Source organism: Eubalaena glacialis, chromosome 9 (assembly GCF_028564815.1).
Source record: "Eubalaena glacialis isolate mEubGla1 chromosome 9, mEubGla1.1.hap2.+ XY, whole genome shotgun sequence".
Classification (NCBI taxonomy): Eukaryota; Metazoa; Chordata; class Mammalia; order Artiodactyla; family Balaenidae; genus Eubalaena; species Eubalaena glacialis.
This window is the reverse complement of record NC_083724.1, coordinates 20908793-20924480: the sequence shown is the minus strand read 5'-3', so window position 1 is coordinate 20924480 and position 15688 is coordinate 20908793. Positions and strand designations below refer to the sequence as shown.

General features: G+C 48.7%; 1 protein-coding gene across 9 annotated transcripts in view; it reads left to right on the top strand.

Moving 5' to 3' along the window:
- ZNF618 (zinc finger protein 618) overlaps positions 1-15688 on the top strand; it is a 182092-nt gene that overhangs the window by 125169 nt on the left and 41235 nt on the right. For 5 of the 9 annotated variants that reach the window (XM_061200060.1, XM_061200059.1, XM_061200053.1 and 2 more), the window contains exons 4-9: positions 1415-1492; positions 2138-2176; positions 7434-7523; positions 8426-8461; positions 8553-8630; positions 15517-15576. In XM_061200060.1, the coding sequence (XP_061056043.1) occupies positions 1415-1492; positions 2138-2176; positions 7434-7523; positions 8426-8461; positions 8553-8630; positions 15517-15576 (381 nt within the window). The remainder of the gene's footprint in view (positions 1-1414; positions 1493-2137; positions 2177-7433; positions 7524-8425; positions 8462-8552; positions 8631-15516; positions 15577-15688) is intronic. The other 4 variants (XM_061200058.1, XM_061200057.1, XM_061200056.1 and 1 more) reach the window with 2 other exon arrangements.

Genomic DNA, 15688 nt, shown 5'->3' with positions numbered 1-15688 from the left:
GGGTGGCAGCGCTGAGCTCACGGTCAGGCTCCGAGCCCAGTGCTCTTCTGCCTTAACCTGATACTTGGAATTCACACCCAGTAGCCGGGCCTCTGGCCCGAGGTCGGAGACCGCAGGCAGTGGGAGGTGATGATCCTCCCACTCACCGAATCTCCGCGCTCGTGGTAGGAATACTACTCATGCTTCGTTCAGGCTTCACATAGATGCTCTTACGTTATCCACAATTTTCCGATAAGGAGACTGAGGCCCAGCCAGTAAATGGTTGAGCTGAGACTCCATGCCAGGGCTGTGTGACTTCAAACCAGTGGTTCCCACGCCTGGTTGCTGGGCATCAGAATCCTCTGTGCACGCTTTGGGAAAAGGCAGATTCCTAGGCCCCTGGCCCTAGCCATTCTGGTACTGTTAGCCTGGAGTGGGGTCAGGGACTCTGTGTGTGTGCAAGCTCCCAGCTTGTTCTGTTAGGGATGGGGCTTGGGCTCAGGTGGTGGCAGGCCTGTGTGAGGGATGGGCAGCGCCTCCAACTCCTGGGACCCCTGCGAGGCTGGGTCTGATGGGCTTTGCTTGCCTTCCTGCCATGGGCCTTTGCCCTATGATCTGCATGGGTGGGCCCTGCCTTTGACTTATCTGAAATGCCTGCTGGGAACTCAGCCATTTCAGTCTACCTGCTTCTGGGAGAAGGGCCTGGCAGAGGGCTAGAGTCAGACATTCATACCATGTTGATCTCTGCACGCCTGAGGGATCAAGATGGCACCTCAACAGACAAGAGAGGTCCTCTCCTTGTCAGACACATCTGTAGTAGAGCTGGGCACTTCCTGATGGGGCGTGGGGCGAACTCTATGAGGTAGGTACTTTTAGCCCCATTTTACAGATGAGCAGACTGAGGCTTAGTGTGTTTAAGGAAATTACCAAGGTCATGCTGCTGGTAAGTGGCAGAACCCAGATATATGGTTTAAAGCCTGTCCTCTTAACCTCTGTCCATCCTGGCAGGGAGAGCAGTAGCTAGAAATTATTCTATTGCACCTAAGTGATGATTTCCTTACATGGATGCAATTTATTCCTTATCCTGAAATTCTTTTACATTCATCTCCTTTTTCCTTTCAAGGAATAACTGTGAGTTACCTAAGAAGTTACCCTCTCTGTCTTATAGATTTGGAAGCTGAGGCCCAGAGGCGGGAAGTGACTCGCCCAAGGTCACTCAGAAAATAGAGACAAAAACCTGAAATAGACCCCAGCCTCCTAGCCTCCAGCTCAGTGCTGTCTTTGCTGGTCCTTGCTGCCTCTTTGCTTGTGGGAGACACGATAGCCCATTGGCACAGAGTTAGCATTACCTGGAGGCATCACCAGGGGTCCTGGGGCCTTGTGGTTGCACACGTTGGATGCTGGCTGACCAGTCCTTTCCTTTCCTGTTTTCTAGGGTCCTACGAGTGTGGAATCTGTGGCAAGAAGTACAAATATTACAACTGTTTCCAGACCCACGTACGGGCACACCGAGGTGAGTGGCGTGTCCCTGGGGCAGAGCTGAGGGGCCGCACCTCCCCATCCTCTGCCTGTTTTTCCACCTGGGCCCCTCCAGGGTGACCCCAGAGGCCCTCAGAGCTCTTTCTGCAGTAGGAGTGGGACCCGAAGAGGAAAGGAGAGGCCTCCTTAACTTGGGAGAGCACCCAGGGATGGGGGTGGGGTGGGGTGCAGCAGGATATGCCACTAGTGCCCCCTGTCTGCCCTGCACAGGCCTGCTTCCTCCCAAGGTGCTTCAGTGCTGTTCAGTGTCAGCGGTCCTTGCAGGGAAGATGCTCATGTGTCATCTCATGTGCTGCTCATGACAGCCCAGGGAGTGGGGCAGGGCGCTGTCTCCATTCTGAAGATGAGGATGCTGAAGCTACGGGGACAGGAGGGATGGTGCCTGCCCCTCCCTGAGCCTGACCCTGGCAGTCAGGGAGGAAGGGCACTAGCTCAGGGCCCGACAGACAGCAGGGAACATGGGGAAGGCTTTGTGCCTGCACCTTGAGTGGGAAGAGAGCGTCCCTGGGCACGCGGTAGCGGCTTCTCCTGGACTCTGCCTGCCCGGCTTCTCTCTCTTTTGGTGCTGGCCCTTCCATTGGTCCACTCTGCTCACCTCTTTCTTCTCTCTCTCTCACAGACACAGAAGCCACCTCAGGGGAGGGAGCCTCCCAAGGCAGTGAGTATTTTTCCCTCCTGTTGGACTGTGTGGGCTGAGAGGGCCAGGGGTGGGAGGAGGAGGGAGAGCCAGGGCCAGGGGTGATGCTCTCAACCCATCACCCCGACCTCAGGCGGCTTCTGGGAGGCTTATTTCTGTGATGCAGGCTTTGGCTTTGGACACAGCACCTCAGAGCAGCCTTTCCCAAAGTGTGCCCCGTGGCATAGGCATCCTGGGGGAAGTTAACAGGCATTCTGTCAATAAAGGGTTCTCTGGCCAGATAACCTGGGGAAACCTTGAGTTCTGCTAAGTTGAACGTGTTTCTTTGCTGTAGACTTTTCAGGGCCCTTCACTGGCAAAATAGGCACATATATCCCCAAGAGGGGTCCAGGGTATACACCATTTCCTCTGTTCTTTTGACTTCCACTCATGGGTCGGGGGCTCTGTAGCTGATGTTTGGGAAATGCTACTTCAGAGAGTCATCCACCCATGGGCACGAACCCTGGGGTGGGGTATCCCAGCACTTGGCATGTACAGGGCCTGGGCATCTGGGGATACTGTTCTGCTTGGCTACTTGCGGGCCCTGCTTGCCTTCCCTCCAGATCTAAACCCACAGGGCTGGTAGGCAGCCAGCACAACAAACCCAAGCTCCGGAACCCAGCAGTTCCCCTCCCAGGTGCGTGTGTGCGCACTTCCACCCAAAGATGTGAATTAGGGTGTTCTTAGCACTGTTTGTAACAGCTTCAAACTGGAAGCCACCCAAGTGCCCAGCGCTAGTTGAACAGATAAGTGAGTCATGGTGTGTCCCACAAAGGACTACAGTACAGCAGTGAGAGGGAAAGGCTGACAGCCACACACAGCAACGTGGGTTACCCACAAACAGAACGTTAGCAAAAGGAGCCCGGCACAAAGAGTGCTTCCCCTAAGATCTGTGTATAGAAAGTACAAGAACAGGGGAAACTAATTCACGCTGGAAGAAGTCGGGAGTCGTGGTTACCCTTGGGAAGGGGTTTCTGGGTTCTGTGATTTGAGTTGGGCACTGGTTACAGGTGTTTTCGGTTTTCAAAAATGTAATGAGCTGAATGTTTAGGATTTGTACATTTTTCTCCATCAGTGGTCAGCGTATTTTTTGATAGGGGACCAGATAGAAAATATTTTAGACTCTGCAGGCTAGGTTGTCTCCATCACAGCTGCTCCGCTCTGCCATGGAGCAAGAACACAGCCAGAGACGGTATGGAAATGGATTCCTTATCAAAACAGACAGTGGGCAGGCCATAGTTTGGCCACCCCTGTTCTGCATGCTTGGTATACCACCATAAAAAGTTTCTTAAAATAATAAATAGGGCTTCCCTGGTGGCGCAGTGGTTGAGAGTCTGCCTGCCAGTGCGGGGGACGCGGGTTCGAGCCCTGGTCTAGGAGGATCCCACATGCCACGGAGCAACTGGGCCCGTGAGCCACAACTACTGAGCCTGCGCGTCTGGAGCCTGTGCTCCGCAACAGGGGAGGCCGCAATAGTGAGAGGCCCGCGCACCGCGATGAAGAGTGGCCCCCGCTCGCCGCAGCTGGAGAGAGCCCCCGCGCGGGGACGAGGACCCAACACAGCCAAAGATAAACAAATAAATTTATTTAAATAAATAAATAAATAAACAAATAAACAAACATGAACCACTCCCCCGCCACCCCCCTTAAAAATCCAAAACAGAGTAGTTTGAGGAGGCAGGGCCTTAGTTGCCATTGGGTCCTAACAGCATTTCTTCTAAGGCACTTTCGCATCCACCCTCTCTTTGGATTCTTACACCACGTGAAAGGCCTGCAGGGCTGAGGCTACCCCTCCGTTTTCTGGAGAATCTGAGCCTCAGGTTGGCCAGGCACCTGCCCGAGGGTCCTCGGCAGGAGGAATTCAGGGTCCTATGCCTCCTCCCCAAGCCCCACCCTGCCCCTGCCTGGCCCCGGGCTCCTTCTCCCTCAATAGCTCCCTTCTCTTCCGGCTCCCATCGCCTGCCTGTGGTCAGCTGCACAGTTAAAGAACTTCCCTATTTATCTTTCCTTCTTTGGCTATTCTGGGCCCCTGGCCTCTCCAGCAGCCCCTCAATGATCCGTTATGCTCTGTCTGGCTTCCGCTGTTCCCGGAGTTTCACTGGTTGTGGAGGACTTCGTGACTGGGGGTATTTTTAGTCCTTCCATCACTTTTCCCTTCCTCTCTGCGGAATTCACTCCCCATGGCCAGTGTGCTCTGCTTGACTCTCCATCCTGCCCCCCCGCCCTGCCCTGGGCCAGCAGTGGCCGCTCAGAAAGCCTGGCCTCCTCACACCCCAGCCTCGCGACAAGAGCCTGGCCGTGGAGTCCTGTGGAGAATGTCAAGTCCAGCCTTGATCTTTTTGCAGATGAGGATACTGAGTTCCAGAGAGAAGTCATGCAGCTTGTTAGGGGTGGAGGTGGGCATAGAAACCAAGTCTCACACCTTCTAGTCCAGGAATCTTTCATTTATTTGTTAGAGAAATAGTACAGTCATACATACAGGCATATACCCAGTTACCCATCTCTCAACTACGAACATAAAAGATTAACTCCACATCGAGCTCTCTTGCCTTTGTTTAACAATAATATTAGGTAACATTTACCAAGTATTGTGTGTTAGGTGTTGTGCTCATTTATTCTTTATCACAATTCTGGGAGATGAAGGAACATATCAGTCCTGTTTTACAGATGAGAAAATCGAGGTGCAGAGAGTTTAGGGCACGTGCCCGACATTAATGGCACCTGTAGGTGGTGGAGTTGAGTTTGAACTTGGGCAGCCTGACTCCAGAGCCTGCCTCCCCAGAGATTCCTGGAGTCCCTGAGCTCTCTTGGGGTTCTGAAGATGTGGTTTCACTGACCAAAAAATCATCTTGCCTTTCTTCCTTTGGGGATAACGCTCTTGTCCTAATTCGCTCCTGCCTTAGGTGGGCCCGGGCATGTGGCCCTGTCCACATTGAGGAGACATAGATCAGGATGTGGTGTGGGATTCGACAGAGCAGGGTAGGGCACTTCTCGGTGGCAGAAAGCTGGGGGTTCACCTTTTATTGGAAGTGGCAGATGTATGTGGCCCAGCTGGTAGGAGAGGCAACGTGAGCAGAGATGAGACACATGGGGCAGGCAACTGCGGGGCGACCAGCGCTGACCAGTATGGGAGAGGACTCACGGGGCAGGACCCCATCTGGAACCAGCAGACCCCAGTTGGGCTTGACTTCTCCACCTCTGTTCCCCGGGTGTGTCCAGCTCTGAGAAGGATTACGGTCCAGATGGGACATGATGGGGTAGCTTGTTGCCTATGTTGGATTGCTGGCCATGGGGAAGGATCGAAGCCCATGCCAGGCTTGGAATCCTGGAACTGCCAGCCTGGGAGAGGCCCCGGGAATCAGCTCATCTACCACCACCACCCCTCCCCAAACTAGGGGGGAAATGGGGATGCTGAATCCCGAGGTGGGGTTGCCACTTGCTGGCAGTCTGGGTGAGGCAGGCCAGGACCAAGACTCCTCCCCACGTCACACCACTTCTACCCCGCCACTCCGTGGTGGGTCGGGGCAGGGGCGTGGAGATGGGAAGGCCTGGTAGGATGGTGGATGCCTGAACCCTGCCTGGTCCCCACACCCTCAGAATGTCTGTGTGTACCTCGCCCGGAGACCAGGTCGTCTCTGTGGCCCTGCATCTGCCAGGCACGTCCAGGGACTGCAGGTGCCGTGGAAGAGGTGGAGGCAGAGGCGGGGAGCTGGCTAATGCCATCTGTGTCCCTGAGTTCAGCTAAGCGGGGGCCAGAAACCCTCCCACAGAATCGCCTGGCACTGCAACCTTGGGATGGGGCAGTCACATCAGATCCTGTGTTTGGGTGCTGAAGAGCAAAAGACAGGCCAAGAGGCTGGTACCCCAGCCCAGGAGTGGAGAGTGATTCATCCGGACAGAGAAGGACCATGTGCCCTGACTCAGCTGTGGCTTAGAGTTAAGTGAGTAGCTGGATCCTGGCTATTCCCTGCCCCACTGTACAGCCTTGAGCAAGCCACCCAACCTTCCTGTGCTGGGCATCCTCGGGAAGCTGGGGTGGACGGGCCATCCCTAGATCAGCCCAAGGAGCACACACACAAGGTCTTTGCTAGTCCAAACGTTGGAGGGGCTGCCGATGTGGCAAAGGCACTGTCCTGTACGAGTCCAGCCTCAGACTTTGGAGAGGCCTAGGGGATCATCCAAACTCAGGCCCTGTCATTGTTTATTGCTGTGTCACACATTTCCCCGAAACTTACTGACTTGTAAAGCGACAGGCATTGATCATGTTACTGTTCCTGTGGTCAGAATCTGAGTGTGGCTTCACCTGGTCCTCTGGCTCTGGGTCTCTCACGAGGCTGCAGTCAAGGCCAGGGCTGTGGTCTCATCTCACAGCTCAGCCGGGGAAGGGACTGCCTCTGTACGTACTCCCGTGTTTGTTAGCAGGATCCATCCTTCCCAAGCTGTTGGGCTGAGGACCTCAGTTCCCCACTGGCTGTTCACCAGAGGCTGCCAAGTGGGTCTCTATGTGAGGCAGCCTGCAACAGGGCAGCTAGCAAGAGCGAGATGGTGTGAGCAAGGCCAAAGTCATAGTCTTCTTGTGACATCACTTAACTCTAAGCCATGGCTGAGTCAGGGCACATGGTCCTTCTCTGTCCGGATGAAATCACTCTCCACTCCTGGGCTGGGGTACCAGCCTCCTGGCCCTCTTTTGCTCCTCACCTTACTGCATTGTCTCTGTTAAAAGCAAGTCAGCGGGTCCAGCCGAGGCATTGCACAGGACGGGAACGCCAGTAGCCGGGGTCATTCAGAACCATCCATGATGGGCCTCACCCAGGCCCCCCTTGCTGTGGGGCTTGCAGCAGGTCCCTTCTGCTCCTCAGTAGACTCAAGTGTTAAATGGGTTATTACCTCCTCCCTCGATTGCAAGGCCGAATGGAGGGAATGCTGGGGAAGCTCCTGGCCTGGCCCCTAGCAATGCAGCCAACACCCAGGAAGCTGTAGCTGCGGTGATTGTTATTCTCACATAACGAAGGAAGTCATGAACCAGGCCCTTAGGGGCTCAGCTCACATGGGGTAGGATTGGGAGTGCCTTTGAAAATCACTTCAAGGCTCCCCGGTCTCCTTGTGTAGAAGACTCCTCTAACACCCCAGGAACTATTCTTCATGGAGTCACCAGTTGGGCCCAGTCTGGCCCACACCACCTCCCCCAGCCCCAAGTGACTGAAGCCCTGGTAACCACGTGTCTTTCCATCCCCCGCAGACAACTTCAGGTACACGTGTGACATCTGCGGGAAGAAGTACAAATACTACAGCTGTTTCCAGGAGCACCGAGACCTGCACGCAGTGGATGGTGAGTCAGGCCCCTCACTCCTCAGGAGCAGAGTCACATAAAGAGACCCCCCCCTCCAGGGCTGCTTACGGGGCCCAGGGCCCACCCACAGCTTCCCCTCCCTCTCCCTACCCAGGGGAGGTCGGGCAGCAGGCAGACCACGAGTGGAGTGACGAACCTCCGAGGATTCTGGGCTAGAGAAGGTCCCCATCATATTCCATATGTATTTCTAATGAGGGTAACCCAAGTGAAATTGCCGTTTTTGTAGGTCAAAATCAGTCGAGTATCAGCAATTTTATACCGATTTATTTTATGATTTCATGTTGAGTATTCACACGCTCTGGTGAAATTAAACCAATTTTTTTAAATGAATGATGATATTTTAGCATCTTAGATTATAGAGTTAGAAATTAGAAAGATAAATTTAGGTAATTTATTTTTGGAATCTTGAGAATCCTAGAAATAGGGTCTTTGACTGGGAAGGGCTCCGGAGGGCTCCCTCTCCAGCCCCACACCCCAAGCCCGTGTCAGGCTGTGACAGCCAGGCCTTACCACCTATCGCCTCTGGTCCATCCTTCCTCTCACCTCCTTTTTCTTCCCCCCCCCATCTCTTCCTTTTTTTCTCCTGCCCTGGTCCCTCGAGCGGCTGGCGGTGATCCAGAAACAGTCCAGCCAGAAAGTGTCTTCCTGCCCTGGGGTGGGCCCTCGCCTGTGGGGAGGATGAGGAATGGAGGGATGTGCCCTCCTGTGGCCCTTGGTTTCCTGGGCAGCCACAGTGGCTGAGGCAGCTGTCCTGGGCCCCAAAGGCAAGCTTGCTGGGACAGAGGCTGGGAGCATTGGGCAGAGGCAGCTATGGGCAGGGACTAACAGGGCTCCTGTTTGCTTCTTTCCTTCTGCGGCTGCTGCCTCCCGCCCGGGCGCAGTGTTTAGTGTGGAAGGGGCCCCTGAGAATCGGGCAGGTAAGTCCTTGGTGGCTGCCCACCTCCCTGTTCCAACCTGAGCTCTGAGACCTGGTTACCAGGGCACTAAGGGCTGTGTGTTCTCCCACAGACCCCTTCGACCAAGGTGTCGTGGCCACTGACGAGGTGAAGGAGGAGCCCCCGGAACCATTCCAGAAAATCGGGCCAAGTATGCAGGCCTCTCTCTGGGGCCGGGGCTGGGTGGGGAGACAGGTAGGGGTGGCTGAGGGCGGCAGGGCGAGTCCCACCACTGGAAGGGGGCAGCGTTGCTAATCCTGCAGCAACAGCTCTGGCCAGTGAGGCACTGGCCTTGTACCTCACTTTGCCCACCTGTCAAATGGGTCAGTCACTCTTAGGACTTGCTTTTGAGAAGCAGCAGGACAGCACAGGGTCCAGGTCAGGGCAGTGAAGGTAGCACAGGCTTGGTGCCCAGTGTTAGCCGTCCTGAGCCTTGGCTCCTCACCTGTGGAGTAAGGGTGACACTTCCCCGCAGGTTTGTTGGGGGATTAAATGAGATCATGGATATAAATCACCTATTAATTAGCACAGTGCCTGGTACATAGTAGGTGCTCGGAAAATACTGTCGTTATTGTTGTCAGAAGGGGTTTATCAGCAAATGAAGCTCTCCGGGGGAGCTACATGCAGATGCTCTGTCCTCAGCCCAATAAACCCCTGAGAGCAGGAGCCACGCACTTGACCTGCCTATTTGCAACGCACTGGTATTGAGTATTGTGGGAGCACAGCAGTGAGCAAGACAGATGTGGCCCTGCCTTGGGTAGTTCACACAGGGAGGCAGGGAGGGGGCAGTAGGTCAGTAAGCAGGTAGTTACAACATAGAAGCCCAGGGAGCAGTGGGGCTGGGAGGCAACTGACCAGCCTTGGGAATCCATGAGGCTTCTGCATGGGGATGAGGGTGGGGATGAGCCCCTGTATCCCACATGAAGGAAGGAGAGCTGCACTTGTTCCAGGAACTGAAAGGCAAATCGATTCTGAGTTCAGGTCTTAGAGAGCCTTGAAAACCAGAAGAAGGCAGTTAGATTTCATCCTGAGGGGAATGAGCCAGAGTTTACTCAGTGGAGAAGGGACTTGATCAGATTTGTGTTTTAGGAAGACGTTTTGGCTGCTGCAGGGAGTGTGGATTTGGGTCGGGGTGGAGGTTGGTTCTCGCAAGTGAGACTGGTCCAGCCGTCCAGGAATTTGCATTCTTGCTTCTTCCTCTCTATTTTCCATGCCTCTCTTACTACCCAGCAAGAAGAGACCTTTATTGGCTCTTGGATTGCAATAAGGATTAAGGCAGCTTGTGAAAATATACACACAAACATAGATTGAATGGATGAGGAAGTTTAGGGAAGGAGAGTCAAGGGAGCTGGAACAGTGAAGCCAGAGACAAGCCTCAGAGGGCGGGACTTGGTCCCGGCCCTTGGAAGGCATTGGATGGGCCCCTGAGTGTTCTTCCTGCTTCCTCGTAGGAGATGATTCTCTCCTTTCCTTTACCTCTTAAAGCACTCAGGAAACTGGAGATGTGATAATGTCTGTAAATATGATGTAAAAATAATGTCTGTATGACAGCACTTGTCATATGCAATGGCAAACATTCAATAAACAGTAACATTAAAATAATCTTGAAGTGGGGACTTCCCTGGTGGTCCAGTGGTTAAGACTTCGCCTTCCAATGCAGGGGGTGTGGGTTCGATCCCTGGTCAGGGAACTAAGATCTCACATGCCTCAGGCACAAAAAACCAAAACATAAAACCGAAGCAATACTGTAACAAATTCAATAAAGACTTTAAAAATGGCCCACATCAAAAAAAAAAAAATCTTTAAAACAAAAAAAAAGAATAATCTTGAAGTGAAGAAAATGATGAAATCCTTAACACTAAAACTGCCAGAAGTTAGACTGTGGGAAAACCCAGATGTGAATCAGACATGTTCCATGATGGACATTCATAGACCAATGCAGGACAGGGACATTGGGATCTGTGAAACTCCGCCCTCCCGCTTCAATGCTATCTGCCAGCAGCCCCAGCATAGCACCACCCCTTCCATCTGTAGCATCATAATTATCAAAATAGAATACAGACAACATAGGCTATAGAATCAGACAAGCCCAGGTTTGAATGCTGACATCACCAATTTACTAGCTACTTACCCCCACTGAGTGTCCTTTGATTCTTGTATAAGTTGGGAATAAGAACATCTATCTGTTCTTCAGGGCTGTTGGAGGATGCCTGTGTCAAGTGTCTAGCCCAGCACCCGGCTCGTATTTAGGGCTTAACGAATGAGCGATGTTGCTGAGAGATAGTCAAGAGTGAGAGCTTTAGAGCCATCCCGAAGATGAACCCCAGCTCTATACTTAATGCCTGTGTGACGTCCTGCAAGTTTTATAATCTCTCTAATCACAGTAATGACAGTAAAACTCACCTCTCAGGATTGTCGTGGAGATTAGATGAGATTATATTTGTAAAGGAATTAGTATAGTCCTTGACATTTACATGGAAAGCGTTAAACAAGTGGTACCTATTAATTATCCAGAAAGGTACAGAGCAAGATGAAACTTGTTCTCTATATCAGTAACTACGTCTGACAGCCAGCCAGTGCTAGGACCCAGGAGGAATTATCACAAATTATATGGAGTAGGGAACTGCATTGAGAAAACTGACTGAGTTTGGCTCCCAGCTTGATGCCATGGAACTGAGATGTCTATAAGAGTATGAGGCTGTTCCTTGTTACCACTCAGCAGCTGCCTTGTGAGATCAGAATCCTGCTTCTTGGGCTTCTGCCACTTTTTGTAAGCTGGCCAGTGCCACAGAACCCTGATAGTGATGAGGCACAGAATAAGGGGAGCCAGTAGGGGTACAGTGCACTGTGGAGGGACTAGTCCCCACAAGTAGAGCTCTGTAGGTCAGGGGAAGAGGAGAAACAGTGGCAGCAGGGCATGCTGGGAAGTACGCCTTTCACATCCATGTCAGCTGAGCAAATTGGAGAATTAAGTACTCAAGGAGGAGGAAGCCAGAGCCAGGACAGAGCAGAGGAATCCTGCTAGAAGGAGGGAGTTGGTCTAAGAGGCCCTGTGTGTCAACTTGCTCTTCTGCTGCAGATCTGAGAATTACTCCCATTGTAATGGTCTACCATGATAATGGGGGGATGATCGAGGACAATTCGTTCAAGTCTATTGAAACAGTGTAAATCTGGATTTATTTATAGGTTACTTGAGTTTTATACCTGGATAAGGAAGAGTGACTTGAAAGGTAAAAAAGAAAATAAGAAAATAAAACTTGGGAACTATGAAAATTCCTCATGACAAGAAAGGAATTTAAGAGACTTAGAGGAAGAGTATACCTCTGAAAATGATCTACCACAGAGTCTAGAAGGAAATGCTGTTTGGCAACCACAGTCAAGTATGAGAAAATATCACCTTAGTTCACTCAGGCTGCCATAACAAAATACCATAGACTGGGTGACTTAAATAACAGAAATTTATTTTCTCACAGTTCTGGAGGCTGAAGTCAAAATCAGGGTGCCAGTATGGTTGAGTTCTGGTCCAGTGACCCTCTTTCTGGCTGTACTCTGACATGGTGAGAAGAAAAAGAGAACAAACTCTCTGGTGCCTCTTGTTATAAGGTCTCTAATCCCATCATGAGGGACCCCACCCCCATCCTCATGACTTCATCTAACCTAATTACTTCCCAAAGGCCCCATCTCCAAATAGCATCGAATTGGGAGACAGGACATCAACATCTGAATTTGGGGAGGAAACAATTCAGTCCATAGCATGACCTCTGTAAAAAAGGAAGCTGTATGGTGAAAAAGCAACAAGATAAGATGAAAAGGCAAAGAGAGAGGAGTGAGATGAGAAGAATTGGAGAGAAGCAGAAAATATAAGAACAGAATTAAAACCTACATTGTAGATAGTAAAGAGCAGAGTTGATCTGCAGAAATGGAATTAATAATGTGAAGGACAAACTTGAACAGATGAGCTTAATAAGCAGAAAACATGATAAATATGGAGAATGGGGAAACTGTTCCAGATAATTGGTGGGACAGAAGCAATACTCCAAAGATACAATAGAAGAAAAAATTGCTCAGCTAAAGGAAGACCTATATGTCAGGTAGAATCAATAAAAAAAGACCCATAACTAAATAGATATTAGTGGCTCTTTAAACTATAAATATAAGGGGGAAAACTATACAGGTACCTAGACATAAAAAAGCAAGTTACTTACAAATGATTTCAAGGTGGACTTGCATCAGACTTCCCTGCAATACTAAATGCTGAAAGATCATGGAATAAGTTCCAAAGGGAAAAAGGTGTAATCTAAGAATTTTATATCTAGACAAATTGTGATTTATGTGTAAAAAAAAAAGCAAGGGCTCAAAAACATGCTATTTCTCCTATATACCCAACTTCAAAAAATTACTTGAAGATGTACTCCAATGAACTGAGTGGTTGAACACATTTAAGGGCTCAATTATGAGGCATTAATTCATAGTAAAAGAGGACTTGTGAATACTGAAGCCAGGTAAACTAGAAGTAAGTTTAAGTTTAAAATGTTGCAAATCTGATTATAAAATTGAATGCAAAAAAAGAGATCATTCTAAAATATTAAAAATGAATGTTCAAAACCAGGAAGGAAGGAATAGGTGAAGGATACAATAAAGTAGGTTAAACCAGTCCTGCTTATAGTGTGGTCCCCAGACCAGCAGCATAAGCATCTCCTAAAAGCTTATTAAAAATGTAAATTCTCAGGCCCCACACCAAACCTGTGGAATCAGAATCTCCAAGGTGGGGCTCAGGTGTCTGTGTTGTAACAATCTTTCTAGATGATTCTTATTTAGGCTAAAGTTTGAGAGGCACTGAGTTAAACTACCTTTCTCAATGGTAATAGATATGAAAATATCATTTCGTGCTTGACTATAAAAATTAGAGAAATGTATCTTATATACTGTCTAGAACAATGGAAAATATTGGAAAATGCTGGATATTGGAGAATAATGGAAAGGCAAAGAAAAGAGTTCATACATCAAACAACTGAAAACTAAGGGAATAAACCAGAAAGGGTATAGAATGAAAAAAAAAAGAATCATAAGACAAGTAAAACCAAGTCAGTAATAGCAATAAAAGCAAATGGCATAATTTCCTTTATTAGAAGACAAAGATTCTCAGGTTAACTTAAAAGAATCCAATTATGAATGGTTTATTGGAGACATACTTAGTTAATTCCTTGTCTTTTACTCTTCTCTTTCCCATGGAGCTCTTTCCTACTCCCTTAACTAAATTGAATTCCCTATTAGGATTTTCATAGCACTGTGTCTCCTAAAGACTACCCATTGTGGTTGCAGTTTTAGATTTGTTTGTGTGATGATTTGATTTTTCTTTCTCCTTTTCCAGACTGTAAGTTCCTTGAAGGCAGGGACCATTGCTCAACATTTTGTGCCAGCATTTAGCACAGTACCTGTTTGATGAATGCAAGTACAAGAAAATTTAGGGAAATGGCTTTAGGCACATGTGAACAAGTAGAAGGATCTAACAAAGTAATTATCAAGAACTAATAATATTAATACCAGACGAACTAATAAAACAGTGTAATTAGAAGTTAGAGTGGTGGTTCTTAACTTTCTAACACTTCAGGATTTTCTTCAGGACCTGTTAAAACACAGTTTGCTGGATCCCATCCTTAGGATTTTTCTTTCAGAATGTCTCAAATAAGTCCTGAGAATTTGCATTTCTAACAGGTTCCCAGGCGATGCTGATGCCACTAGCCCAGGGACCACGCTTTGAGAACTACTGTGTTAGAAAATAGTGTAATGTTAACAAAGGATATGGTTCAAAGTGGAGGTTTTGATCTCATGAGCCTGTCTGCATCAGACAACGTTATATCTAAATATACAAAATAAATTCAGAAAAACAATGAACTGGAAGGATTGATCACAACATTTAGTCTTTGACAAAGCAAGGAGAGAAATAAAGGTTATATAGAGTTTGAATAATACAATTAATACAGCTGATCTAACAACTTCAGAGCCTACAAAGAGCAATAATATATCTTTACCAGTGGTCATGAATCAGTTAACAAAAATTATTTAGCTACCAAAATTTTTAAAGCTTCTATATTGCAAGAAAAGAACATAAACAGACTAAGAAACCAATTGAGAAAAGATACTTGTAACATGTCGAACGAAATGTTGATGCCCTTAATCTGTAGAGTTCTTAGCGATTTTAAAAAGGTAAACATGCCTATGGAAACATTGACTGTAAACACAAATAGGAAAGTCACAAAAGAAAAACTGTAGTTCATTAATCCTCAGAAATAGTCAGCTTCCTTAGAACTCAAAGAAATGGAAAATAAAACCAGCAGTGCAATGTATTTCTCCCTATCAGGCACAGTAAGAAGATGATAGTACTTAATGCTGGCTGCAGTATATGGAAACAGTCATTTTGAGATCTTTCTGATGGGGGCGAAAATTGGCCCAACCTTTCAGTAAGTAGTTGGTGCTGTGGTGATCAAAAGCCTTAAAAATGCAGACCCTTAATTTATCCTGAGGAAATATGTGCAAAGATTATGAACAATAATCTTTATTTTGCAGTGGTGTGCAAAAATAATGAGCAGATGTGCAAAAATTTCTACGAGGATATGGATCACAGCATTTTTTTTATAAGGGAAAAATTTTGAAACAATCTCAATGTCCTCTGGTTTAGGAGACTGGCTCAGCAAATTCCGAAGTCCAGTGGGAACCAGGCAGCCAATAAATGCAGTAGAGATCGATGTTTATTGATTTGAGCAAGATGTCTACAAAATATTGTCGATTGAATGCACCAGGTTACAAAGAGCATATAGATCAGGGCCGGCTAATTCAAGGCCCGTAGAAGCCAGACGGCTGACGTCAGTGAGAGATGAGATGGGAGTGCAGGGTGGGGTCTGGGGCAAGTGGCCAGGTGAATGCTCCAGCCCATGGGGTAGCTGCTACTCTTTTTTGGGGATTATAGATGATTGAAGTTTCTCTTATATTTAAAATTTTGTATTTGTATTTATCAGTATTTTATAATTTTCCCCCAGTGAACAATATTACATCAGAAATTTTTAAGAAGAAAGAAGTTAGGCAGTGCCAAAAGAGAGGTAAAGATGAAGTCCGGTGGGACCCAAGAGGAAGACGTGACCCCTTCTGCCAGAGGGTGGGGGGGTGTTTGGGGGCAGGGAAGGTCCTGGAGACAAGGTGACCCACATGTGG